This window comes from Mustela nigripes, chromosome 3 (genome assembly GCF_022355385.1).
Source record: "Mustela nigripes isolate SB6536 chromosome 3, MUSNIG.SB6536, whole genome shotgun sequence".
Classification (NCBI taxonomy): domain Eukaryota; kingdom Metazoa; phylum Chordata; class Mammalia; order Carnivora; family Mustelidae; genus Mustela; species Mustela nigripes.
The window spans coordinates 157,767,708-157,794,821 of record NC_081559.1 but is presented as its reverse complement, the minus strand read 5'-3'; the positions used below and the strand labels follow the sequence as shown (position 1 = coordinate 157,794,821).

The window sequence follows — 27,114 nt, the reverse complement described above, 5'->3', positions numbered from 1 at the left end:
GTCGCTTCCTTTGATGAAGGAGTCTGATACGCAGTCCTAACTCACACTGAGAGGGCCACTAACACTGTCTGAGAAAACGAGGCTCGAATGGAGTCTCGAAGGACCGGCAACATTCAGCAGAGACAAGTGTGAAGGGGCCAGAGGTGGCCCAGGGCCTCACATCCACGTCTCGGATTCCACGTCAGCCCTGTGGGCATTATATTTCCGTTGCATCGCCTCATAATTGGCATCCTAAAAATCACCCCACACCGTTTAAAAATAAAGTCAATTGGCTGAAAACAAAACAAAACAAAACAAAAAAACCACAATCGTCTGTTTTTAAAATAGCAAAAGCCTTTTGGAAAGGTTTGGAAACCAACCACTGGTGACTCTACCACTACTCTTTCTCTCGAACCTGCTAGAATTAAAACACTGGTGCAGGTCACCTAGACACTATGGTACAAATGACCTTGGACCACAGCACTCTGTGGGAACTTGGCTCAGTGCTAATCTCCCATGAGCTGTTCCAGAGGAGACAACGTCCATGGCTGGAATGAAATCCTCTGGAATACCAACAGCACCAATCTATCCAAAAGGGCCCCTCCCAGTCCTCAGGGAGCTCAGGGGTCTTGTGCACCGCAGGGCGGCCCTGGTTGTACACCCTAGGGCCACAGGGCCACATGTTTTGTTAGTCTAAGGACCTCCTCACGTTTATTATCAGCTGCTTTTATACATTTTCATCTCACATGTCCCCACTACAACTTTTTATTATAATCCTTTCAAAATAATTATTTTAAGACAGGAAGAAACCATCTGTGTGGAGCAGGCTTCCGGATTTCATGGCTGAGCTTCAAAGTCCGCGAAACTCCAGAAATAATATGCACAAATGTGTGTGTGCACGTGCGTGTGCACTAAGAAAGAGTTAGTTCTCATCAGATGCTCAAAGGGCTCCGTGATCCCCAAGAGATCTCAAGTAAAATCAGCTGCTAATGACCAATAATGGATCATTTGAAATAGGAAAATCTCAAATGTAGCCAACTGGCCGAAAATGACTCATAATTTCAAGCAGCAACATTAAGTCCATGATATGTAAGTATGATGCAACCAGGACAATCTATTTAAAAATGGAAACAAGGGGCACCTGGGTGGCTCAGAGGGTTAAGCCTCTGTCTTTGGCTCAGGTCATGGTCCCAGGGTCCTGGGATCAAGCCCCACATTAGGCTCTCTCTGCTCAGCAGGGAGCCTGCTTCCCCCTCTTTCTCTGCCTACTTGTGATCTCTCTCTGTCAAATAAAAAAAATAAATAAAATCTTAAAAAAAAAAAGGAAATGAATCACGCCACTTTTCTACGAAAAATCCTCCTGGGACTTCCCACCATCGTTCCTATCTGTGCTCTTTACTGGCCCGCAAGCCCAGTGGGGCTCTGTCCCTGCCCGACTCTGGCCTCTCTCTCACTACTCCCCGAGGGCCTGCTGTGCTCCACCACATGGGCCTGCAACACATCACACTCTTTCCGGCTAGGGACGACTTTAGTAGTCTTTCCCTTTGCTTGGCTTCCGGTGACCTCAATCCTACTTTGCACACACATTTCCAGGAAGCATCCTTCCTTGACTGTGCACGTGAAAGCAGTCACTCGATCAACATCATCCCATATGGCTTTACTTAACTTCCGAACACTCGACGGCATGGGATATTTTTGATTATTAATCTGTTTAATAGTGTGTTTGCGATAGGTGTCCTCTCTCCCAGGGGGAGCCTCCTGTCTGTCTGGCCCTCCCCTGCAGCCTGTGGGCACAGCCCTCCACACATGGGCACTCAGTGAACACCTGCTAAAGGAAGGAAGTCAGTTCATTCAAAGGGACTCACCTATGATCTCTGAAAGTTGAAAAAAAAAAAAAAAACAGACGACCTTGAGCAAAATACCCGTTTTTAGGGTCCTTCTGGTAACATTACATTTTCCGAACCTAAAATAATTGACTTAATGTCTTATTTAGGCAAGACAAAGCCAAGAGCCAACACTTGAAAGATGCGTTTTAAGTCCATGCAGGGGATTTGACTATATGTGGACTCAAAATCACGTAAAAACAAGACATCCAATATTCATGGATATGCTTATTGCTAACCCTTGTTGAAAAATCAGGGCTCTCTGTCTAAAGGTTTCACCCTTTCCAGGATCTTTCCCATCCACGATTCAGGAGAAGCTGGGCTTTCAGGCAGTTCTGGATGCTGCCAAGGCAAACATGCTCACAGGCCCCGTGAAGAGCAACATCAAGATGCATCAAGAAGGACAAGCCATGTGCCCCCATGTCAGACCCCGTGCATGTTAGAGACAACAGCATAGGCAGGGCGGGGGGGAATGGAGTTGGAACAGCTCACAGGCACGAGAATCTAAAGTTATCACATGTATGTTTGTTTTGCATCAAAGAATTTTCATAAACATTTGTATTAGGAATACCGAAAAGTAAAAGGCTATTAAGTTTTACTGTAAAACTGCCATAATGATGTACAGAAAGGGGATTTTAAATAGAATCTATTTCTAAATCTACTAATGGGTAACTCACCAAAAACCATTCTCCATAAGGCCGGATGAGGTCGAGTAAATGGGCCTGCAGAGAGAAAACGTACAGTTAGAAAAAAACTGGTTTCAAAGTAAAACTAAAAGCAAATTGCTGATCTCTACAGAGATTAAAAAAAAAAAAAAAAAAAAAAGGCTCTCTACTGTCACAATTTTTTTTCCACGTAAATATTTTGAGATCAAGTCTAGGTTGAAATGTTTTATTCAAACTGTAGCAACTGTCACCACAACTGTAAAAGGTTTCAGTCTCCACAACACACCTTTGTTTTCCAAGCTTTGTCTTTAGGATTCAGACCCTTGTTTCCCAGAGAAACGATGTTACAACAGTGAGTAGGTTACCAGGCCAGCCTGTGAAGAGTTCTTAAAACATACCTAAGTTTAACAAGTTTAACAAGTTTAACAAGTGAAATCTCCCAGCCCAGCCACTCTGTGTGTGTGTGTGTGTGTGTGAGAGAGAGTGAGAGAGAGAGAGACAGACAGACAGACAGAGAGACAGAGAGACGGCAGGGTAGGCGCTCTGGAAATGGAACAGGAGAAACACTGCTTTGAGAACTTGTGAGGTGGGGTAGGAAACTGAAAATAAATCCTTAGAGCACTGGAACGTGCTAGTGCAGTGGCTTTTGATCATGAACCCTGGTAACAAAATACCTCTGACACGGCAACCCCGACCAGATGCCCAGATGCAGCTCCCACACCATGAAAACACAGGCTTCACAGGACAAAACTCACTCTGACTACAAGTAACCCATCAATACTTTCTCTCCTTGTGTATCTCTTTAAAAACAAAACAAAACAAAGGAGAAGGAAGAAAGCAAGCCAGGCCTCCACCTACTAAACTGACACACCATCAAGGGAAGAGTTATAGTTCCCTAATACTGCACACTGCTCTCGTGGGCACTTGACCTATTTGGGGCCGCCCACCCCTGTGGGACAACAGCCTACCTACACACTCGTGGAGGATCTCCAACATCAGGATCCCATGTCTCCTGGGGAGACGCCGGAGCTGGCTGCCCAGCCCCCTTCCCAACCGGGGCTTAGCCTGTGCCAGACTTGATCTCGGAAGCTGCCGACACAGACCTAAGTATGCAGAGCTCTCCTCCACTTCCCCCTCTCCCTCTGCCTGGACCAGCACGGACAGTAGCAGGGAGGTGGCACTGGTGATGGGGCAGTTCCCTGCAGAGGGGACAGTGGGACAGCCTATAGCCAGTGCTCACTGGGGTTCCCTCAACATACCAGTTCTGGGTGACCTGCCTGTTCCTAGAAGCTTAGCCTGGGACCCAGCCTCCTAACCAACCCCCCCACCCTGCCCACTTCCCAGTCCTCCAGCCAACACCCTGAAAGTCTTTTTAATCAGCAATCAGCATCCAGTGCTGGCAACCTGGAATCCTGTCTGCAGGAAACATTCCATTGTAATTTTTATTCTAGACCCATCCTCAATCACCTACCTCATCTTAAAAAAACGACTTTGAAACATATTTTAACTGCTTTCCTTTGATGGAAAAGGAAAAAGTAGGGAAATCAGTTACAAGTAACCCCTGCCATCCAAATCTAGTCAGTTCTTGAGCCTATACGGGGCAGTTCAGAAGGTGAGTGTGGTTCGTGTGGTTGGCTTTGTCCAAATTTATATGGTGTCTTAGTTGTAAAATGGCAAGGAGTGAGGGCTCAGATAGAGGGATTTAAATAAAGCATCTGCCAATCTGTTCCACTTCTACGTTCCAGTAGTGCAGGCTCACACAGCAAGGAATCCGTGTTTTCTCTTTAACCGGATGCTTTTTTCTCAGAAAGGCACAGTGAGGCACAGAAACCAGGGTCCCCTTCCAGGTAACAACACAGCTAACTCTCTTCAAGTCACTGGAAAACGGATGGTTAAAATCGTCGTTTAATTTCCTCTTCCCAGTGCTCTCGTCACCACTGTTTGTTACCATGAGTGGCTTCTGTGTTACAGTAGCTGCCCGGCGAGCAAGTGTCACGTCATCCAAACCCCTGCGTTCACCTCTTAGACAGAACACGGGACCCCAGCTTTCTCTAGGCTTCCTCTCACGAGGGGAAACTCGAAAACAGTATGATTCTTTGGCTTGCAACCCAATTCCATGCCCAGTCAACACTCAGAATCCCATAAGTCGGGTTCTTCTCAAGAGGAATCACTATTTATAATAGTACTTTGCTGGGCACTTAGCACGAGGCAGGTGGGGGGGGGGGACACCTCCCCAACCCCAGTGTCTCCTTGCTGTAGTGACAGATTGCCAGTGAGAGGGTATCACTGCATCCCTTTTACCGCTCAGGACACTGAGGCACAGGTACTTTGCAAGGTCACACGGCCCAAGGGCCCCGCCTCTGGTCTGAGAAGACTTCGCGCTTTCTGATCCATTCAGTCATGCCTGGGCCAGCTCAGGAGGACAGAGTGGGGGCGGGGGGTGGGGAGACCTCAAGGACTTAACCAGGACTATCTCAGGGCCAGAACAACGGGAGAGAAGCAAGCTAGTGAGTGGTGTTTAGAGGTGCTGCCATGTGGAACTGGTAAGCAAGGTCAGGATAGACAAGGGGCAGGATGGGGAACTGATGTAAGGTCCCTCATATCAACTAACAGAAGGGCCTCCAAGGTCGTCTTTAGCCCACGATGACCTGAAGAGCAGCCTTCGGAAAACAGAACTCAGCCCTCTCTTCCGACCCTGTGCAGCATGTTCAGTGTAAAGAAGAGAATAGGGTGGTTGAGGAATCTGGGCTTGACGGGGCCTTGCGGCTCTTCCCTGACCTGCTGTGAGGCTGCTTCAGCCTCGGGGTATTTCCCTCCGTCCGTCCGTCTGTGATGCCTGCGACAGGCGCAAGTGGTTCGACTTGGGAGGAGAATTTTCCTCTTACTACAGTGCAGTCTGTTGTTGGTTCTAAGTCTCGTCTTGACTTCTCCCTATCGAATCTTCTCCTCTTTTCTCCACAGTTCCCACTTATGCTTCATAACATCATATCACAGTAGTTCTAAAAAAATGCCATTTTTTTTTCTTTTTATGTTCAGTTAGCCAATATACAGTACCTCATTAGTTTTTGAGGTAGTGTTCCATGAATACAAGTTTTTTAAAAAGGTCCTTTGGGGCGCCTCAGTGGCTCAGTCGATTAAGCATCTGATCTTGGATTTCAGTTCAGGTCATGGTCTGAGGGTCTTGGGATTGAGCCCTGCCTCCGGCTCCCTACTCAGCGAGGAGCCTGCTTCTCCCTCTCCTTCTATCCCTTCCCCTACTTGTGCTCTCTCTCTCTCCCTCTCAAATAAATAAAATCTTAAAAAAAAATCAAAATGTCCTTTAGCTTTGCAAATTGAAATGTACTGGATGGATCTAAGAAAGGCTTCAGCAATCTGACATAGTATGTTTCAGAGACGGAGCTGCTCTACCCTGAACCAGGTAGGTGGGAAGCCTTGGTGCCTTTTGTTACAAAAGGTGTAGATAAGGCCCTGAAATGTAAGGTGAGACTTTCAGCAGCTACCTGCAAAACCCATTCCGGGCTTTATTTCAGTCATCACATCTGCCCGCTTCTTCCTGAAAAGGCACTCTAAATGTTTTGGTGCAGTATTTCAAGGTGTGCATTCTAGTAGCATTACTCACTAAGATTACCAACTTTACCATCAAAGAAGGGAATACGGCTAAAGATATTACTTGTATCATTTTGCTTTTTAAAACAAATGGAGGGGGGCGCCTGGGTGGCTCAGTGGGTTAAAGCCTCTGCCTCGGTCATGGTCCCAGGCTCCTGGGATGGAGCCCCACATCGGGCTCTCTGTTCAGCAGGGAGCCTGCTTCCCACCCCTCCCCTGCCTGCCTCTCTGCCTACTTATGATCTCTGTCTAATAAATAAATAAACTCTTAAAACAAATGGAGAGAGGCGGCCGGTATGTTTTTCTCTGTCAAAAACTCTGACACTAATGCTCGCCAGATCACCCACACTTGACTGCCCTGGTCAGGTCACCTTTGGAGCTGTGCTTCCCACAGCACTCATCTGCCTGGGAATGTTCCACTGCCCAGCCTTTCCCGAACATTCATGTTAACAGATCCCGCTTCCCAGCAGACTACTTTCTCAGCAGGCCAGGGCAGGGCGCCTTGTCCTCCTCTGCCCCATGTTCAGATGCAGAAGTCAGGGGCACTCCGTCTCAGGGCCTGCAGCTTTTCTAGGCTTTATTTCATACTTCATAGCTGCCTGCAAGAACGGCTCCTCTGGATCACGTGGGAGGCCCGGGGAAGGGCCTCTCCAGGCGGCCACGCAGAGCCAGTGCTGGTTTGTTCCGGGCTGGGTTTTCTTCCCGGACCACGCTTAAACACGGCTCGGTTTACTTTATCAGTCCCTCCATCTAGGACACGTTAATTTTCAATCAGATATTAACAGTGAGTTTGAGTTCAAAGGAAACAGAAATCAAATGGCTTTGCCATGACAAGAGCTAACACTTCAAAAACTGCCTCAGAAATTAGAACGTAGATCACACATTAAAAAATAATAAGAAAAATTTTTTTAAAGTAAATAAGATCACAGTCTGACTTGTCGGCAGCCTGTCATGATTCCCATGAATAACTAAGTTCAAGGGACAGAACTTCCAAAAGCTATGGGTCTGTGCCCTTTTCGTCTGCGCCTGCCCTTGATTGTCACTGTTTTTTTAGCTTTGATGAGGTGTGATTAATTAACAATGATTATTACTATTTGCAAGTTTAAATTCCTCTAGGAAAAACCTAGAAAAGGTGGGTAAAATGATCTTTAAGCAAATTTCAAACCTAAGAAATAATTTTTTTTTTTTCTTTTTAAAGAAAAAGTAGTGGAGTGGGAAACAGGATGGGGGAAGGACAGGCATTTTGTTTCAAATTTGGGGGACAGCAATCTTCTGGATCACCTTCAAACCTCGCGGAGATGTGACTAACACTATCTTAGCTCAGAGAAGTCAAATGAGGCCAAAGGACAAACCGAAGGATGATATCAGGAAAATCAAGACATACTAGTATTTCACTCTCCTCAAAATATCTTAAAGAAGTGCTGAATGGTGTTCCTCTTGCAGACAAGGAATGGAAAAGGGAGGGCTGATTCTGTGAATTTTCTTCCGGGCGGTCTTGATCCCACATATAGTGACTGAGAGGCTCCCGTGAGCCACGCACTGGGGGTACAGAAATGGCTTGGGCGGTTTGGGGAGGGCAGGGTGCAAGGGAAGAAACGGTTCAAGAAAGCCCCCAGAGGCTGGACAAGTACACCTGAAGGTCACCTGCTGAACAGAAATCTCACAGCCAAACAGGTTTCTAAATTTCACTGCAGTGATAGAGTGATACAATTGTAACTACACCCCAATGATGCAGCGGTATAGTTAAAATCACACTTCTGCCTGAGTGCCAGTTGCTATAATGAAATGGAGGTAGCATTTAAAAAAATCTTAAGGGAGAGATACGTGCGTGGCTCAGTCAGTTAAGCATCTGCCTTCAGCTCAGGTCATGATCCCATGGTGCTGGGATCGAGCCCTATATTGGGTTCCCTGCTCAACAGAGCCTGCTTCTCCCTCTCCCTCTGCCTGCCTCTCTCCCTGCATGTGGTCTATTTCTCTCTCTGTCAAATAAATAAAATCTTAAAAGAAAAAAAAAATGTAAGGTAAGTGATAGAGAATGAGAGAGAAGAAAGAAAGAAGCAGCGCGGTGTAGATTATCGGGTCCTCTGTCCCTGGCCTTACCTGGGGTCTCTCCCTCCATGTCTGCTCACTGGCCCGAAGGAAGCAATTCTAGCACCTACCCCAGCTGCTCACCCTGGGGATGAAATTCTGTTTGAGAGTCCAATCCTCTCCCAGATAACACAGTGGTAAAAATCTAAGCCCACGGAAGCCATCCTTTTTCTTTCCTTCTTCTGGTCAGGGCAGACCTATCATGTGCCTCCTCCTTAGGGGACTATAGGTTCCTGTCTCAGGTCTGGATGGAGGAGAGGCACAGGGCCCAATTCGAGTCAAAGAGAATCCAGGACAAGTGCACTGGAGGGTTTCTAGAAAGGGTTTCTTCTCCCTTAAAGAGACAGACAGAAGAAGCGCCCTCCTCCTGCACTGGATGCTGCCCGAGGCTGTCTATCCACACTGCAGCAGCTCTCCTGGGGTCCTCAGGGAAGCCAAAACAGCACCCATGGGCTGAGGATGGTGCAGAACAAGGTAAGGAGCTTGGGTCTTCGCATGTCACCAAGTGACTCAATTAGCCAACCCTGGAACCACTGGATCTCAGGACTTCCTGACATGTGGGAAATAAACATGCCCTTTATGCTTCAAGCCATTTTGAAATGAGTTTCCTCTTACTTGTGGCCAAAAGCATCCCGTTATAAAACCCTATGGAGAAAGTTAAAGGCTTCCTTGGTCAGTTAGACTACAAAAAGCATCATGCTCACCCCCCTGCCACCCCCGCCAGCTTCCTGAAGGAGAAGACTGAGTCTACCACCTAGTATAGATGAGCTCACACAGACAAGACACAGGGACACAATCGAATCTAGGCGTGCACTAAAACATGCAGGGTAGCCTTTGCTAGGTCAAGGAGAAACGCATTCGAAGTTGCCAAAACAGAGCCATTCTGGGCATGCCATCCACTGCAGGCACTCCCCCAAAACTGCCTTTCAAGGAGAAGGCTAACGTTGGGCTCTGTTTCTCCCGTCCATTTTCATTACCTAATCTGAGACTGTGCCAAGGGTGGGGGAGAAGAGAGAGCAAGTTGACAAGACTGGAACAAGAAGAGGTATGTACACTCTGCTGACAGAAGCAGCCCCCCAGCATCGGGGCCTCCTGGGAAGGCCTGAAGTCTGAGTGCTGGCTCTGGGAGAAGACCCCCACATAGCTTGGGAGCACCCTTTCCCAAGGGCCTGGCCAGCTCTCCCATCATCCACACTGGCACCTTCTAAAGCCACCCCTAACTTAAAAATATTCAATAATAATATTCAATAATAGTAACATTGATAATAATTATTATTAATATAATATATAATAAATATTAATAATAATATTTAAAATATTCAATAAGAACATTCTTCACTGTGGAAAACTCAGTTTTACTGATCTTATGTAAAGAGTGGACAAAGAAATCTTGAGAAAACAAGGCAGACACAGGGTGTTTGCTATGCATACACGGCTTCAAGAGAATCCCTCTCACTAGGTGCTGTCCTAACAGTCTAATCTTTCCCTACACAGAATACTGAACTGCTATTGTCTTTTTCTGTATCTACTGAAAAACCTTCTTTCTAGCATGTTCTGCCTACAGGGGAGTGGTGTGAGTGCAAGCACACACGAGATGGCAGGGGAAGGATGTCGGGGGAAGAGACGAGATAAAAGAGAGAGAAGGAGGCACACCTAGGTGGCTCAGTTGGTTAAGCGTCTGCCTTCAGTTCAGGTCATGATCCCAGGGTCCTGGGATCGAGTCCTGAATTGGCCACTCTGCTCAGCGGGGAGTTTGTTCCTCCCTCTGCCTTCCACTCCCCATGCTTGTGGCTCGCTCGCTCTCTCTCTGACAAATAAATTTTAAAAATCTTAAAAAAAAAAAAAGAGAGAGAGATTGAGAGAGAGAAGAAGAAGGCTCCTTCCTTCCTGCTAGCCCCTCTGGTCACAGGTGACACGTGGGCAATGGAGGATCATGGACACAATCACCCACGCGGTACAGACCAACTAAGACACTAAGATTATATTCCTGGGAAAAAAGAAAAGCCAGACACTGATAGAGAAGAACAGAAGAAAAAGGAGACAAAAACATATAGGATGACAGAGATAAAAACACATCCCAGTGGACCTAGTAAGAAAATTAACCAGAACAAGACAGACTAAAGGAGATGAGGCCCCAGGCTGACATCGAGTGGCCAGGTGACCTCTTGGGGCTCAATGAGGGCCGAGCGTCTCAGCTTTCGCAGCTGTAAACCGAGCAGGCTGAATGAACCACATGGGCCTATCGGTCCTCCCCACTTTGTATGTGTCACGAAGTAACAAGCCAGGATAAGAAAAGCATAAAACAAACTTAACTTTTATCTTCCCAGAAGGCAAACAAGAGCACAGTCCCACAGTGATAAACTGAGTGGGTTAAGTGGACTTTGAAGACTGGAGGACTTCATTAAGGAACAGAAGAAAAAACCAGCAGAAAGCATGCCATATGTTAGGTCCGATAGACTTCCTCTCCTGACCTTCGGCACCCTGGGTGCCCGCAGAAAACCATCTGCTAATGAACACCCAAGCCCTCTCTTGGAAAGCCTCATGGAAGGGATGGCTAGTAAAACATAGAATCATGGCTATTGAGTGACTCATCTTTGAGAATCCTCAGACTTCAAAAATGGCACTGGAAAAAGAAAAGGCAAGCTTAAAAAGAAAAAAAAAAAAGAAAGGAGGAAAAGAAATCTTCAGCGCTGTGGAGAAGCTACCTGTGAGAACTCAGCAACAGTGAACATGCAGCCAAGAAAAGCTTAAGGCTTGCAGAAAAGACCCGAGCCCTCTGGACTGACCAGTTCCCTGAGCACCTAGCATGCCTTGACTGATGTCAAGCTAATAGGATAGGTATGGACTAGATATGAAGTAAGAACAAAGGGCGCAGAGCAGTAATGGTCATGCCACTGCCTGAGGACATTGGAGTAAGCAGCAGGACGGCTAAAGGAGGAGTGGTTGTCTCCACCACTTTAAAGATTTTGTTTATTTGAGAGAGAGAGAATGAGAGAAAGCATGAGGGGGAGAAGGTGAGAGGGAGAAGTAGACTCCCTGCAGAGCTGGGAGCCCGATGTGGGACTGGATCCTGGGACTCTAGGATCATGACCTGACCTGAAGGCAAATGCTCAACGACTGAGCCACCTGGGTGCCCTGTCACCACCACTTTAATGGTCACCTGCTCACCCTCCTTCTGGGCTCAGCATCTCTTTGCTTTGGGCTGTATTTTTATGCCATGTTTAGAGGAAAAGGCCAGCTTCCGGAGCTTAGGGGACCACCTACAGACTCGGGTGGTTCATGTGTATAGAATGTTTTATGCAGCAAGCGGCCACTTAGCTATCCTATAATGCACGACCGTTGAAAGAATGGATGGGCTGCATAATATCCAAGCTCTCCTCTTAACCAAAAATTCCAAATTCTGAGGTTCTGTGTGTTGGAAGACAGAGGGAAAAGTAAGTTGGCAATTAGCCAAAAAAGCTCTTTGCCATCAGGAACTTTTCCTAGAAAATTCTATAGTAGGGTCAGTACCCCTTCATTCCATGACCTAGCCATACCATGGATATCGAGTCATCATACTCATACTTACATCATAATTGTGCATTTCCAGAACTCTCAATCATCACGGAAAGAACAAACTATGTTTGTCAGATCTGCGTAAGGTATGCAGGTGTGACAGGCCGGATGTTTGTGTCCCCTGACAAAATTCATGATGTGATAATCCTAACCACTACAGTGAAGACTTCTGTTGGACCTCTTGGACCCTACAAGACCAGAGAGTTACTTGGCTATGAACATTTGCTCTTCTTTAAGACACAGGGTGAAAGACCTTAAATGTGACTGGGAGATTATCTGGGCTGTCATTTCCACCACAGGCCTTAGAGTGCATGGGCCACTGAGGAGATGAAAAGTGGGGAGAATATCTCCATCTGAGTTTCAAAATGCAAGACAACACCCAGCAGAGCCATGCAAGCAGGCCAAATCCTAGCTGGGCAGAGCTATGGAAGCAGACTATTACTACTCCAAATCTGGAAGGCAGAGCATTGAGCCAAAGAACTCTGATTCTTCTTCTTCTTCTTCTTTTTTTTTAAGTTGACACTACCTCCTACATGGGGCTGGAACTCACGACATGGAGATCAAGTCACATGCTCTACCGACTGAGCCAGTCAGGTGCTCCCAGGATTGGTTATTCTTAACCCTTAAAGTCTCACCGAGTTTGCCTTCCTGGTTTTGAACTTGCTTGGGACTTGTCACCCTCCCTTCTTTCCCATTTCTCCCTTTTGGGATGGGAGTGTGTATCCTGTGCCGGTCCCGCTACCGGACTTTGTAAACACATGTTTGGTTTCATAGGTTCCCAGCTGGAGAGGCATTCTGCCACAGGATGAATCTTGTGCTGTTTAAACCCTCGGTACCTGTATTCTGCAACAGCAGCCTGCATTGACTGAGAGCAGGTTTTCACATCTTGAAAGGTTTCCACTAAACATTTAATCTAGAAGCTTGAGTGGTTGGAGAGTTAAACTCAACTGTTAAAGAACTTGGTTATCTACAACAATTCATTCTCGTAAGGATTCAGTTATGCTTTTTACTGGTTAGATTGTTACGCTCCCAGCAAAAGGCACATAGAGTTGCTTTGGATTAAGCAAAAATACAGAACAGAATGCCATTGCCATCATCTTGGAAATACTGAAGACTGTGCCATGTGTGATACTGTGATTTACAATAAGAACTATAGATTTGGTCTTTGTGCCCTCTTCTGGCACAGAGCTCCTAAAGCCCTTGCAATTTCAAGTGATGAGAATAATGAATATTTTTTGCTCTGTTAATGAGACCTTAGCAAAGTGCCTAAGGTTGGGGCTGGTTGCCAGTGGAGCCAAACACATGATTACAGAGTTGGAACTTTCAATCCCATCCCTAAGACCTCCGGGGAAGGGTGAAAGGCTGGAGGTTGAGTTCAATTCCCAGTGGCCGATGATGGATCGATCATGCCTACGTAAATGGGGCTTCCAAAAAAACCCAAAAGGAGGGGATTTGGGAGAGTTCCTGGGTTGCTGAACACTTTTCTGACATCAGAAGAGTGACACATTGTGGAGAGTGCATGGAAACTCCTAGACCCTTCCCACATACCTTATCCTATACTCATCTCTCATCTGTTGATGAGTACTCTTTGTAATAAAATGGTACCGTCAGTTAGTGAGTAAACCCATTTCCTGCATCCAGTGACCCATGTTAGGAAATCAGTCGAGCCCAGGGAGGGGTCATGGGAACCTCTGATTTATAACCATTTGGTCAGGAGTGCAGGTGAAAACCTCGGACTTGCAAATGGCATCTGCAGTGGCCTCTATGAGCCCTTAACCTGTGGGATCTGATGGTAATTCTGGGTAGACAGTGTCAGAACTGAGTTGAACTAGAGGGTTGTCAACTAGTGTCTAAAAATTGCTTATTGATGGGGGAACACCCTGTCCCTGCTACCTGCCCCCCACAACACACATAACTTGGAATTGGTATTAGAACTTTGTCGCCATGGTAGATTTCCAAGTAGCAATGAGTAACACTCACCATGGGCTTCTTACATTACACATTACTCCACTGAATAAATGGGAGGATAAGAGAAGAAACACACCCTCAAGTGTGAAGTTTAAACCCGAGGAGGACGCATGGAGCATAGTGCGTAGGTAAGACTGAACACTTTCAAAATATCTTAAGAGTAAAAGAACAGGATATTAAAAAAAAGCAGCATTTAAAAATGGTTATAGGGAATAAGTACAGAATATTCTAGGGAGAAGTTACTGAAGAGGATTAAGAAAAAACAAAGGGACAATCCAGAGGAAAGGAATGAATCTTAAGTAAGGTAGCTTTTTTTTTTTTTTAAAAAAAAGATTTTATTTTAACAGAGAGAGCGAGAGAGAGCAAGAGAGAGAGAGAGCAGAAGCAGGGGGACTGGCAGAGGGAGAGGGGAAAGCAAGTCCCCTGCTGACCAGAGAACCCAACCTGGGGCTCGATACCAGGACCCTGGGATCACGACCTGAACTGAAGGCAGATCCTTAACTGACTGAGCCACCCAAGTATCTCCCTTTAAAAAATAAACAAACAGGGGCGCCTGGGTGGCTCAGTGGGTTAAAGCCTCTGCCTTTGGCTCAGGTCATGATCCCAGGGTCCTGGGATGAAGCTCCGGATGGGGCTCTCTGCTCAGCAGGAAGCCTGCTTCCCCCTCTCTCTCTGCCTGCCTCTCTGCCTACTTGTGATCTCTGTCTGTCAAATAAATAAATAAAATCTTTAAAAATCAAACAAATATACAAACAAAAAACCCCAAAATACACACACAAGAAAAAACATTTCCTCACACTATAATCATGATAGGGGATAAAATTCACAGTAGTAATTGTCTTTTTTTAATACCTGATCATGAAAATTCATATCCCAAATGCATGATCAGCAAAGTTCACCATGATTAAAGATCACCTGGGACAACACATTATTTAAGTAATATTCATTACAACACTGACCCTGTCCTTAGCAAAAAGGACTAAATAATAATAGAGTATTTTATGACTCAGTTGATACAGTAAAGATAGCAACAGTAAGAACAGCTGACACTTATGGAGAGCTTACAATCTGTCAGTCACTACTCAGAGAATTTAACATGCAGTAACTTAACTAACCCTTTCAAGAGTACCTACCTGATAATCTCCATTTACAGAAGAGAGAGACTCAAACACTTGGGAAGAAGCTGGGGGTCTTCCCCAGGGCCACAGAGTTAGCCAGTGGCAGAGCCTGGTTAGGCAAAGCCTAAACACCACAGCTTAAGTTTTTATTCCCACCTTCTGGTTTCATCTTCTAGATGGCATGCCTCTCAAAAAACACCAAAGGGGCACAATGCACAGAAGAAATGTGGTAAAGCGTGACATCACTTACCATTGGGAAAAGCTAACACACTGATGATAAGGAAGAAGAAAATGACAGAGAGGATGCCCCTCCAGATGTTGTCCTCTGGGACAGAGTCATCCCTGAAAACAGAAAAGAAAACACTGAGTATTCATTTTCAGACTTAAACAGTCAATCCAGAAGGCATAAGAGTTCCATGTTCTAAAAACCAAAGATTGTTAACTTCATTTTGCAAGCAAAGTCTTTACACACGCTACTTACCCCTCACTGTCCTTTCCTAAAATAACTATTTTATAGTAAAATCCAGTCTTAGGAGAAATGCAGTTGGCATCCTTACATACTGACACACATTCCACTGACACAAACATCTGAAAATCACTCTTCTTATTCTTCAAAAAAAATTATATATATACGTATATATATAAATTTTATATATATTTTTTAATATATATATATATATATGTATACTTTACACACAAACACCCCCCCCCAGGATGTCAAAAAGTAAAGTTTATTTTGGAGAAATGTCTTTTGATTTCAAGAATGACTAAAGATAACCTTTATCATGTACACCATGGCAAAGAAATTTTTAGAAGTCAGAAAGAAAGCGTAAGATTATAAGGAAGAAAAGCACAATGCAATGAGATTATCTATCAGTTCTTAAAAATGGGCAGTTGGTCATCTAAGGGATGAATGAAAAGGGCAAAATGTTGGGTAATAAGAAAGCACCAGAAAACAGTCCTAAAAGAAAAATCATGAGAAAACAGAATACAAGATTTAGAGTCAGACCAGAAGCAAAAGAACTATGAAGAAAGGGGATGAATTTGCTCACTCTGTGCCTGGTCACTTCTAATATATTGCTCTATTTATCTCCTTTATAACTTGAAATGATCCCATTTGTTAATTGATACGTTGTCTGTCTTCAATATAGAAGGTACACTCCTGAAGCATGTGGGTGGCTCACTCGGTTTAGTATCCGACTCTTGATTTCAGCCCAGGTCATGATCTCAGGGGTTGTGAGATCGAGCCCCACATTGGCTCCATGTTGGGCATGGACTTGCTTAGGACTCTCTCTCTCTACCCCACCTTCTGCCTCCCCTCTCCTGCCAAAACAAAATAAATATAGAAAATAAAGTCCTGAAGGTAGGACATTATTCACCCATGGTGTCCTCAAAGGCTGGCACACAATAAGCCCTCGATGGATATTTGTGGACTGATTACTGATTAGGAAGAAAATCTACTGTATAAAACCATGTAAAATTTCCCAAACGGAAATTTTCTTAACACTGATGGCAGAGAAAAATTAGCTTGACAGTTTATATTAAAAAAGAAAAAAAAAAAAAGAGATAAGTCTAGTAACATCCTTGGTACTCAAGAGAAGCAAACAAAAGAGGGAAAACAGAAATCTCAGACAGTAAGATTTTCTGAATTATTGATAAATTATTAAGAAGCTTGAGAGAGGGAAGTCTAGCATTTCAGTTTAAAAAGGTGCAGGATGAGAAGACAGAAAACAGGAGAACAGAACGGAAGGAGATATTCAGACATAATGAGACTAGTAGCAATAATTTTAAAATTGATTTTTGGACGTTGAGTTTTTATATGCGCAAGGACTGCAGCGAAAGGTCTTACAAAAGAGGTTAAAAAAAGAAACTTACAGGAAAATCAAGTTAATGTATTAAACAATCTTGAGCATCGGCATACATGAAGAGGTGTGGAACGACACAGTGATCAATTACCCAGTTAAAGGCTAGGTCCTCGGGTACTGGGCTTCAAATGATAAGTTAACTTAGATAACAACTTCTGTTCAGGTAACTGCGCCCAATTAAGTAATTTCCAGATTTACAACAGGACTTAACACAAGGTTCCGAGGTAAGAAAGCATACAGATCCCATTCTTTAAATCATTATCTGGCCCAAGAGCACTAACACTAATGGTGAGGAAACAATGCTTCACAGTTAACTTCATAGATCTGCCTATAAAACCGAACTACACGATCAGATGGACTTCCTCTTACAGCAAAGTGCAATCGTATTTTAATGTACACCCCAACAATCAAACATCTGCCCAGAGGTTATGAACACGGCCCTGAAAATGCTGGCCCAATCATTTACTAGGGCACCTGCCATGGCTTTTGGCTTAGGCAGGGAAACCCTATATCCAATTTCCAGGATGCACTTTTATTGAAGAATGGCTACACACAGGGACTGGAGGGACACAATGTCCTCATTCAAGCCAACATCACACTACCCATATTGGTAACAATAATGACAATAATAACAGCTCCCCATTATCAAGTATTTACTGTGTACCAGGCACAGGACAGGCAGTTTCTAAACATCATCTCTAACTGTCACAACCGATCTATGAAATGGGGTACTATCAACCATATTTTACAAATGAGGCAACAAAGGCTCAGAAAGGTTACATAATTTTAATTTGCCCAAGCCTACATACCTAAGAAGCTGCAGAGTTCCCATTTGAAACCAGGTCTCTTAGGCTCTGAAGATGACAAGCTTTCCCTATGCCAAGCTGTCTCCTAAAAAAATTATGTCATCCTAAATCTATCTGACTCATGTTAGATGTACAGGGATGGCATAAGAGAGTTTGACAGGGCACACACCTGTACGTTACAAATAAAATAAAAGCAAGGCTGAAATAAATTAACTGTTGCCTGGGAAAAGGTTGATTCTGTAACTCATCCTTTATATTAAAATATACTCTGGATGATTCAAAGAATAAAAGTTAAAAAAAAAAAACAAAAACCAGTAACAACAACAGCAACAAAAAAAACCCCAAACCCCAAACTCTAAAACAAAGACCCAGAAATGTTCTGGAAGAAACAATGAATGAATTAAAGAACCAAAACCGAAACACACGAATTCCAGAGTAGGGACCTACCTACAGTATGACACAACCCAGAAATCACTAAGGAAAAAAAGTTGGTTAATCTGCACAACAAAGAAATCAGTAAAGGACAAGTGATAAACTTGGAACTTAGATCAAGGGAAAGAGTTAATTAACTTCCCAAATACACAAAGCACTCACCGCAATATCAATTAATAGAAAGAACAACAAATGGACAAAGAAAAAAACCCAGAAAAATGGTTGAAGGATATGAAGAGACAGTTCAGAGCAGGAAATCCAGTGGCTCTCAGGCAAGTGAAAAGATGCTCACTTTCACCCGTGGTAAGAGACAAATTAAAACAACACCAGGAGATCATTTTTTAAATGTGCCTATGACAAAGGTAAAAACTGAATGACTGAGCTGGAGGGGATATGAAGAAAAATACAAACAGGTAGTCTCTCACATTGCCAGGGGTAGTATAAATTGAAACCACCTTAATGTAGGGCAATTTGGCAACATATGAACTTTATAAATGCACATACCCTGTGACTCAGCAATTCCACGAATGGGAACTTATGCCACAAATATACCCTCATTTACGGAAAATCGCATGGGTACAAAGTTGTGCACTGGGGCATTATATGTATTAGCAAAAGGATGGAAACAAGCTAAATCAATGTCCACTGAATGGGAACTGATGAAATAAATTACAGAGTTTATTTATTCATAATGGAATACTACGCAACCAGAAAAAGAACGAAGAAGATCTTTTTAAGTTGACTGCTACAGAATAAGAGACATGATGAGGGGCGCCTGGGTGGCTCAGTGGGTTAAACCGCTGCCTTCGGTTCAGGTCATGATCTCAGGGTCCTGGGATCGAGTCCCACATCCAGCTCTCTGCTCAGCAGGGAGCCTGCTTCCCTCTCTCTCTCTGCTTGTCTGTTTACTTGTGATCTCTCTCTGTCAAATAAATAAATAAAATCTTAAGAGACATGGTGAGATAAAGCAAGTTGTAGAATAGTGCACATAGGAAACAAATATTCTGCTCAAAAAAGTAGGCATGTGTATGCACACTGTGTCTCTGGAAATCTACCCAAGAAGTGGCAACACCGGTTTCCTCTAAAGGGGGGGGGGGGGTGCAAGTGGGAGCCAGACCTCTCCCCATACCTTTTCTCCCCATACCCTTAGGTATATTTTGGCTTTCAAGCAATGTGATACATAACTCTTTTCAAAACAGTTAACTAAAACTTGACTTAAACCAAGGGTAACAGCCAACCAGTCTCTATTTAAGATTCACTCACTAGTCAAAAATGCTTGAAAATATACAACATTAAATGTATAAAAACTTAAGGTCAGCTATAAAAAAAGACATAAAACCAAGGAAACTGCAATTCTGTAAAAATTTTGACCAATTTTATTAGAAAGGATCAAATGGGTGGCTTAGTTTCAGTAGGGGAAAAAAAGGCTGACTAAACTGAAAAAAAGCAGCAGTGGGGTAAGTTGGTAGTTTTTTTTATCTAATTGGAGGGTGGGGGAAACCTATCTAAGACAGACAGCAGTGTTGTTAGATAAATGGAAAATACACAGTCAAGATCAGACTTCTTTGATCAAAGATGGGAGGGCGAGCTGGTGAGCATAAGAAGGAACATGAGCACCATCAGTGCCCAGCCCCACAAGCCTCTTGAGAGTGGCAAGGGTGTTCCCGCCACAGCTAGACAGGTCCCTCACAAGAGGTGGATGCACAGAGAGAGAATGAAATGCATGGCCCAACGCTCCCGCCGGCACCCCACCCCGCCAGCTCGCCCAGCTCTGACAACCTTGACCACAGCCCCAACTTTCTCCCAAGGTCTACTGCAGCCATGGCCACAAATGTCTCCTCTTCTGGTGCTCTGAACTTGCCAAGTAACTTCTGCAGCTGGCATTTTATTTTAACTGCCCCACAGTTCTGGGGAGGAGGATTATCTTGCCATGAAGGATGAGGGAGATAAAGCTCTTGGCTTGCTCTGGCCCACAGTTATACACAAATAAGAGACTGCGTGGAAGGAGGAGCCAAGGCTTCTGGAACACTGGCTCTAGGCCAAGACTGCTACATTTAACAAAATGATACAGACATTTTGGGGGGGGGGGGCAGGCGAAGTCCTTCTCCCCCTCTGCCAAATTTAGGAGGTGCTTGGGAAGTGTGTGGGGGTAGCCATGACTACACACAGTGAAAATACTGAATGGGCAGATAACAATAAAATTGTAATTTAAGCTCCAGAGGGCACAGGTCCCATCTCATTCCTCTGAGCTACCTCCGGTGCCCAGCACAATCCTTGGCACACAGCAGGCTTTCTCAATACGGTGGGCGCTGGAATGAGCGAGATGCTATAGCTGAGTGAGCCCAAGGACTCAGAGGTCACGTGAGGGTGAACCACAGCCTGAGCCCACGGAGGGCACCAACAGTGGCTTTCAGGTCCCAGTGGGGATGGCCAGTCAAATAGCCTAACAGTTCAACTCCTTCTGTCGAATGTTGTTCCAACCTATATAAGGAACTAACTGTCCAGAGAACAGAGAATGTCCTAAGAGCAGGAAAGTGGAAGGAAAGTCCTCAACTGGGGCGCCTGGGTGGCTCAGTGGTTTGGGCTGCTGCCTTCGGCTCGGGTCATGATCTCAGGGTCCTGGGATCGAGCCCCGCATCGGGCTCTCTGCTCCGCAGGAAGCCTGCTTCCCTCTCTCTCTCTCTCTCTCTCTCTGCCTGCCTCTCTGCCTACTTGTGATCTCTGTCTGTCAAATAAATAAATAAAATCTTTAAAAAAAAAAAAAAAAGAAAGAAAGTCCTGAACTAAAAAAACTTTGCACCCAGAAAAAATTCTGGACTCAGATTCTGTGTCTGTTGAGTGTTTGACTACAGGCAGTAGGGGAGGCCAACTGTAGGAAACTGAAGCAAACTCCATGCACTTGCTCACACGCCCACATGTCCCCTCAACAAGGCTTCCTCCTCAGGGCCAGGCAGACAGGAACCTTTTACCAAGACTCCTAAGGTGCCAAGGGGTTGTCCTCCCTCCCCTAATCTTCTCCTTCCCATCCCTTTAATAGGAGTCCTTGAAATTGAGACACACAGGTAGGGTCATGTTGATAAGGTCCCTGATAAGGATCCTCTGTCCCAATGGAAAACCTAGTCCCAGGTTACAAAGTGGATCCATGTTGACTAGCTTTGGTATTTAAGGACTACCTTCATTTCATTTTACAGTAAGTTACAGTCATTGTCAAGAACTGTAACTTAGATCTGTCAACCAAAGGAGAAGAGTGGTTTTTTTAAGTTTTTATTGGATAAATGATATCTGGTATCTGATGCATTCAGCATTTACTGGGTGTGTATCTTGGGATGATTAAGGTATTTGGCCTCAAGAAATCAATATAGTAACAAATATTATAATGCCAGTAAGAGGCATAGAAGAATTAAAGATATTTGGAAGTATATAAACCTGTCTTCCTCAAACAACCCAGAAAGGTCCAGGAAGGGGCTCATCATCCAGGTGACTGTGGAGGATGCCATGGCTCGTGGTTAGAGAGAAATCTCCAGGAAGTGCTCTCCAGGAGCAGAGAACCACCAGCCTGGCACTGGGTGTGGGGTTGGTGAGCCAACTGGGCCTGCTGTGTGCCCTGTGTGCAGGTGTTGGGGAGGGGGATGGGCAAGGCTAGAGAAGCAGAATCCCCTACAATGAAAGACCTGAGTCCAGCCAGCATCCCCTACAGGTGATGCGGTTGCAGTGACAGATTGTATGCAGGGAAAGATGGGGTCATAACTTTGTCTTAGAAGGTCATGAGGGCAGCAGTGTGGAAGACAGATGGGAGGGAGATGGAGTAAAGGTTTGGGAGCATACTGCCCCAAAGGATAAGGGGATTGCTGAGCCAAGGCCTGGGCCTGGGGAGAGGAGAAGAGCTCTGAGAGCTGGGAAGGCCCAGTGAGACCTGGTGCAGATAGACCAGGTCTATTCCACGTCAACAAACACCTGGACTTTCGAACAGATGAACTGAATTAAACAGGATGCCAGGGCCAAGGGCTCAGGAAGCAGTCGTGGCTGACCAAATAAGGCCCGGTTTCTGGATTCAGGGAGACTAAAAAAACTGCTAACTTCCCTACAAAAATCTGAGGCTAAAAATCTGAGGATTATTATCATAAGACTCATTGAATGACCCTCGGTAACAGATTTCTAGCTAAAATGCTAAACACCAGGTAGCAATTGGTAGCATGCAATCCCTGTGAGGTAAGGCAGCATTTAAACCAAATAAACATCTGAGGTCACTCAGGAACCTATTTCCTATAGAAGATCCCAAAGAAATAGAGGATACATTTCCCCCTCCAACAAGCTTATAATCTTATTAGGGAGCTAAGACAGCAGATGTAAATATAAGAAAGGATATAGAAGATGCTTACTGAAATCCAAGGAGAAATATGATTCAAACAGGAAGTAGGAAAGAGAAATGTGATATCTCTGGTAACTGGACCTCATCAGAGGGCACCTCCTGATAGTGTGCTCTGTTCCCCCCCCAGGGCTAGTTGAAGCCCAGCATACAGCCGCTGTGGGCCATCACTTAACAGAGCTGGTGTCAGGGAACAAGGATATCCAGGTCTTCTGTTAATGGGAGAGAAAGAACATGATATACATAAAGGAAACAGAACCAAGACAACTGAATCAGCAGTATCAGGAGACATTTTCTAATGGGATTTATATGGGCTAAAGGGGAAAGAAAGGGGAATGCTGGCAGGTCTCTATGAGGGGGGTGACAAAGAAGGCAGAACTAAGTAAGGCTTGGGGACCTGAGGAAGAACTGGAGCTCCAAGCCCACTCAGGGAAATGAAATAAAAACCACTCTTAGCAAGTAAATAAGAACAAACCAATCAAAAATCTGTCCACATCCCTGCCTTCCTGTCTCCTGAGTCTCCATCAAGGAGAGAGCCAGCACCGACAGACTGAGAAGGACTTGGGGACAGCAAAGTGCAGGAAGGCACTCTCTTCTGGGTTAAGTGATGACTGGACAAGAGAGACAGATTCCTCAGTCTTACTGCCAAGTGCCTCTTAAGGAGAGAGTGGGCTGCTGTGACAGGGACTTAGCAGATCTTGGTGTTTTCAAATCTGATGTTCAAGCTTTTGCCACTTGGGCCACGCACTACGGCCAGGTTTGCCAATCTCTGCAAGCAGAATAAACACGCAGCACCTCAGTAATTCTACTCTGAACTTGAGACAAACGTTCTCCTTGCCCCACTTTGGCTGAACGAACTTCCAAGACCTATGCCAAAGTATTTATCGTAAAAGAAAACTTCTCAAATGTGGCAAAATGAGCTTGGAGAGAATGATTTGATGGCATGTGGCTTTATCTGGGTTTTTTTTTTTTTTTTTTTAAAAGATCTTATTTATTTATTTGACAGAGAGAGAGAGATCACAAGTAAGCAAAGAGGCAGGCAGAGAGCAAGGGGGGAGCAGGCTCCCTGCTGAGCAGAGAGCCAGATGCGGGCCTTGATCCCAGGACCCCAAGACCCTGACCTGAGCCGAAGGCAGAGGCTTAACCCACTGAGCCACCCAGGCGCCCCTGGGTTTACTTTTAATGACAGTGAGAGAGACAGGAGATTTAAACACTATGATTTAACTGTGAGTTGGCCTAGCTGCTATATAACAAAAGAACTACTTGACAAATCCAAACCCATCTCACACTTCCATGTGTGGTGTCTATTCTTGCATGATCCTAATTTCTCGCTGTGTCTCTGAAGCATAGGACAGGACCCAGCTACCGTGGCTCACCTCCTGGTCACTGGCACCCCAAAAGTATTCAATCTCCTGTACTTTTACATCACGTGTCTGAAAAACACATTTTTTTCTGCTTTCCCTGAAGGAACTGTACTGAATAGTCATCCAACTAAAATTCTGTTATAAAATAAGTATGAAGTGCTAGAGACAATCATTACAAAAGAGGACAGAATGAATAATTTTCATTTAAGAAGTCATTATTTTCCATCTTTACAGAGAAAGATAGAATGATCACTGTAATGCCCCACTTAAAAGGGTCACAAATCATTACAAAAATGAGTAAGAGGTAGTAAGTACCATCTGCATTAATGGGGCTTATGATTTTATAAAAGGTGAAACTTGTTATTTACAAGTTCTCCGATATACGGTTTCTCTTTATGAAACTATTAGAAGAAATAAAAAGATTATTATTTTTGGAAAAGGCCATAGACTGAGGTTCAGATTATGCCTTTTCTATTACTTCTGACAAGCTGTTAAAATTCATATTCTCTGCAGCAATTTATCGACTGCTTTGGCAGAATATGCTGCAAAGGGAAGTTACAAAAGAATGTGAATTTCTGTATTAGAAAAGAGGAAGAGAGATCTATTCTTAGAGGTCTAGATAATATGAAAGATAAAAGGCTGAAACAAACGGCTCATTCTTTTTCTCATGATTTAGAATAAAATACCGTAATTACTTTTCTTTTTTCCAAAGAAACTCCCTGCACTAATTCCATCACTGTTAACCCACACGGGAGATGAAGTTGAACCGAAATTAATACTAACCAGACATATATGTTACCCAAGCAAAGCAGTCTCTACTATTTCAATGCCTTCATCCTTTTTCTCAATAACAGAGCACACTTCATCCTCACTCCCTCACAAATATAATTTAGAAGACATTAACATACAATGAAACGATGTAATAGTTACTGCTAATGTTTACTGAGCACTCAATATTTGGCATGCACTGATCTAAACACAGATTATCTAAAAAAAATGAACTGAATCCTGACAGATAATCCAATAGGGTATTAAAAATATTTCCTTTTTACATACAAATAAGGAAACTGAGGCTTAGCAAAATGAAGTGGCCACATTGCTATTAGGTGGTAAAATCAGATGACATGACAAATGAAGTATTTGAGAGTAACCATAATTAGAGACAAGAATGCTTTTCCTCCCGGGCTAGAAATATGTTCTTGGTTAGATTCTATGGAAAGGACTGGTCTAGTCCCACTGCATAGAATTAGCTGAAGACTTTACAATTATAGTGGCTGTATCCCTTAATCATTACGAGTAATTGTTACATATGCCTTACAGTTTAAGGTAGGTTTATGCACACAGATAAACACAAAATGAGACCTAAGAGTCAAATGGATTGTGGAGGTAAGAAACAAGTGTGTTGTGGGAAGATACTTAGTTTTACAAAAATCTGAAAGATGGCAGTGATTCCCAATGGAGGCATCCCTGTCACTTCCGAGTGTGCACGTGGGCACGTGTACGTGTGTGTATCTCTTGCAGGAAATCTGCACACACAAGCATTTATACAGTTCATTCTCTGTTGTACTATGCTGTCCCATGTGTCATAACACATCTAGAGTCCTTAATCCCCACCCACGAAATTCCAGAAGTTCCAATGCTTGGGACCACTCAGTATATCTCTACACATTTTTTGCCAACCTGGAACGAGATTGATTGCTGGATAAAAACATGGAGAGAAGTAACTGACATTAATTGTGCATTGAGAATGAGGTACTCTGCTAAGTGCATTCACACATACTCATTTATTACTCATAAACCTGTATGAGGTAAGTACATATTTTATCTCCATTTTACAAGGGCGGATCCTGAGGCTCAGAGAAAGGGGAAGGAACTCAACCATGGGCACACAGACATTTGAAGCCAACCGTCTGGCTCCGAAACTACACCTCTCTGGGTTAATCTTTTAAGCCGTAAGAGTGTGGTAGGCATGCCTTTCCTTTAAAGAAGTTTATTCAGGAAAAAAAAAAAAAAAAAAAAAAATCCTTGTAAGTAGGACCCATAGTGCCCACGTCATTCTGAACCAGGGGTGAAATATTTCCCTGGGTTGTGGGTGAGGGGCCACATGTTCAGTGACTAGTTATATGATGTAGGTATTAAGAGTTGGGCTGGATAGCTTCTATGCACAAGTATATATCAGAAGTTTTGAGCTAGTGTGAGTGTTTGTGTGTGTGTGTGTTCAGGGAGAAAAGAGAGTTGTGCTATGCTGAGGTTTATGTGTTTTATTTATCACTTCCACAGCATATACTATGCACCAGGCACCGCTACAATTGCTTGACAATATCTCATTGTGCAGCAGTATGCACAAGATGTGGTAGGTAGCTCTGCTGGAAGGGGAAGGATCAGCTTTGACATCCATCTACACCATTTGCGTTGTGGTCCTGTTTGAGGCTGGGGGACGGGTTATGCTAGATGGTTTGTGTGCCACGCATAGCGGAGGGGCTGCATGGGAAAGACCGTGTAGTGCAACTCACATGTGCATTTTGGGCATGGCCGGCAGTGAATACTGAAGGAGATCCACAGGAAGGGTGCTGGTTGTGGCCTGGGCCTGTGTAGGGTGCATGGAAACGCCGTGGACCTAGGTGCTTTCAGCGTGTAGCGGTCTGTGCTGAAAGTGGTGCATAGGAGATGATTCATACGGTGTGCTCGGTAGGGATGAGGGCTGGAGAGGAGGGGGCCGCGTCGTGATGTTCGGGGAGCGACGCTCAGTAGGACAGGATAGGTGGGCATCGCGCTAGGTGACCCTCGAGTGCTCCTGGTGTGGCCCGAATCGCTGTATGGGAGGAGGTAGCAGCACACGGTGGGGGTTGAGGGTGGGGGTTGGAGGGTAGGGACGAATGCCAGTCCCGAAGAGCTCTAGGGCAGGAAGCTAGGTGTGCTGTGAGACACCGCGCCGGTGGAGGAGCTGATGGGCGGTGGGTCTGCGAGTGTGTGCGTGGAACAGCCAGCCTGATTCCTCATCCAGAGCTCCACCGGCCCACGCTCCTCACCACCGCCTCCCGCCAGCCCCTTCCCTTCGCCCCAGGGCGCTCCCTCCACGCGGCCCGGCCCGTCTCACCGGGTGAAGGCGAAGTACATGAGGCTGACGATGGTGAAGCTGAGCAGGGTGATGGTGTGCGGCCGGTAGAAGAAGTCGATGGTGATGTCCTCCACTTGCTGCTCGTTGATCATCCGGAAATGCATCTTGTAGTTCACATCATCTTTGCTCAGGGTCCGGCTCCCCACGCAGGACGCCATGGCCCGCCTCCCCGTCCTGCGGCGGCGGCGGCGGTCCCGGCCCGTGGAGGCTGGGACCCCGGAGGTGACGAGCCGCTGCGGGCGAGCGGCCGGACGGCGGGGCCGGGTCTGGCGCCGAGCACAGGCTGGAAGCCGAGGGAAGG

The 27,114-nt window shown here is 44.9% G+C and overlaps 1 protein-coding gene across 1 annotated transcript in view; it reads right to left on the bottom strand.

Moving 5' to 3' along the window:
• Positions 1 to 27,072, bottom strand: part of PTDSS1 (phosphatidylserine synthase 1) — a 61,416-nt gene extending 34,344 nt beyond the window's left edge. Inside the window, exons 1-3 of the mRNA XM_059394900.1 lie at positions 26,793 to 27,072; positions 15,113 to 15,204; positions 2,540 to 2,584 (exon numbers count right to left, since the gene is read on the bottom strand). Coding sequence (XP_059250883.1) covers positions 2,540 to 2,584; positions 15,113 to 15,204; positions 26,793 to 26,971 — 316 coding nt within the window. The 5' untranslated portion in view covers positions 26,972 to 27,072. The remainder of the gene's footprint in view (positions 1 to 2,539; positions 2,585 to 15,112; positions 15,205 to 26,792) is intronic.
• Positions 27,073 to 27,114: the final 42 nt, after the last annotated feature.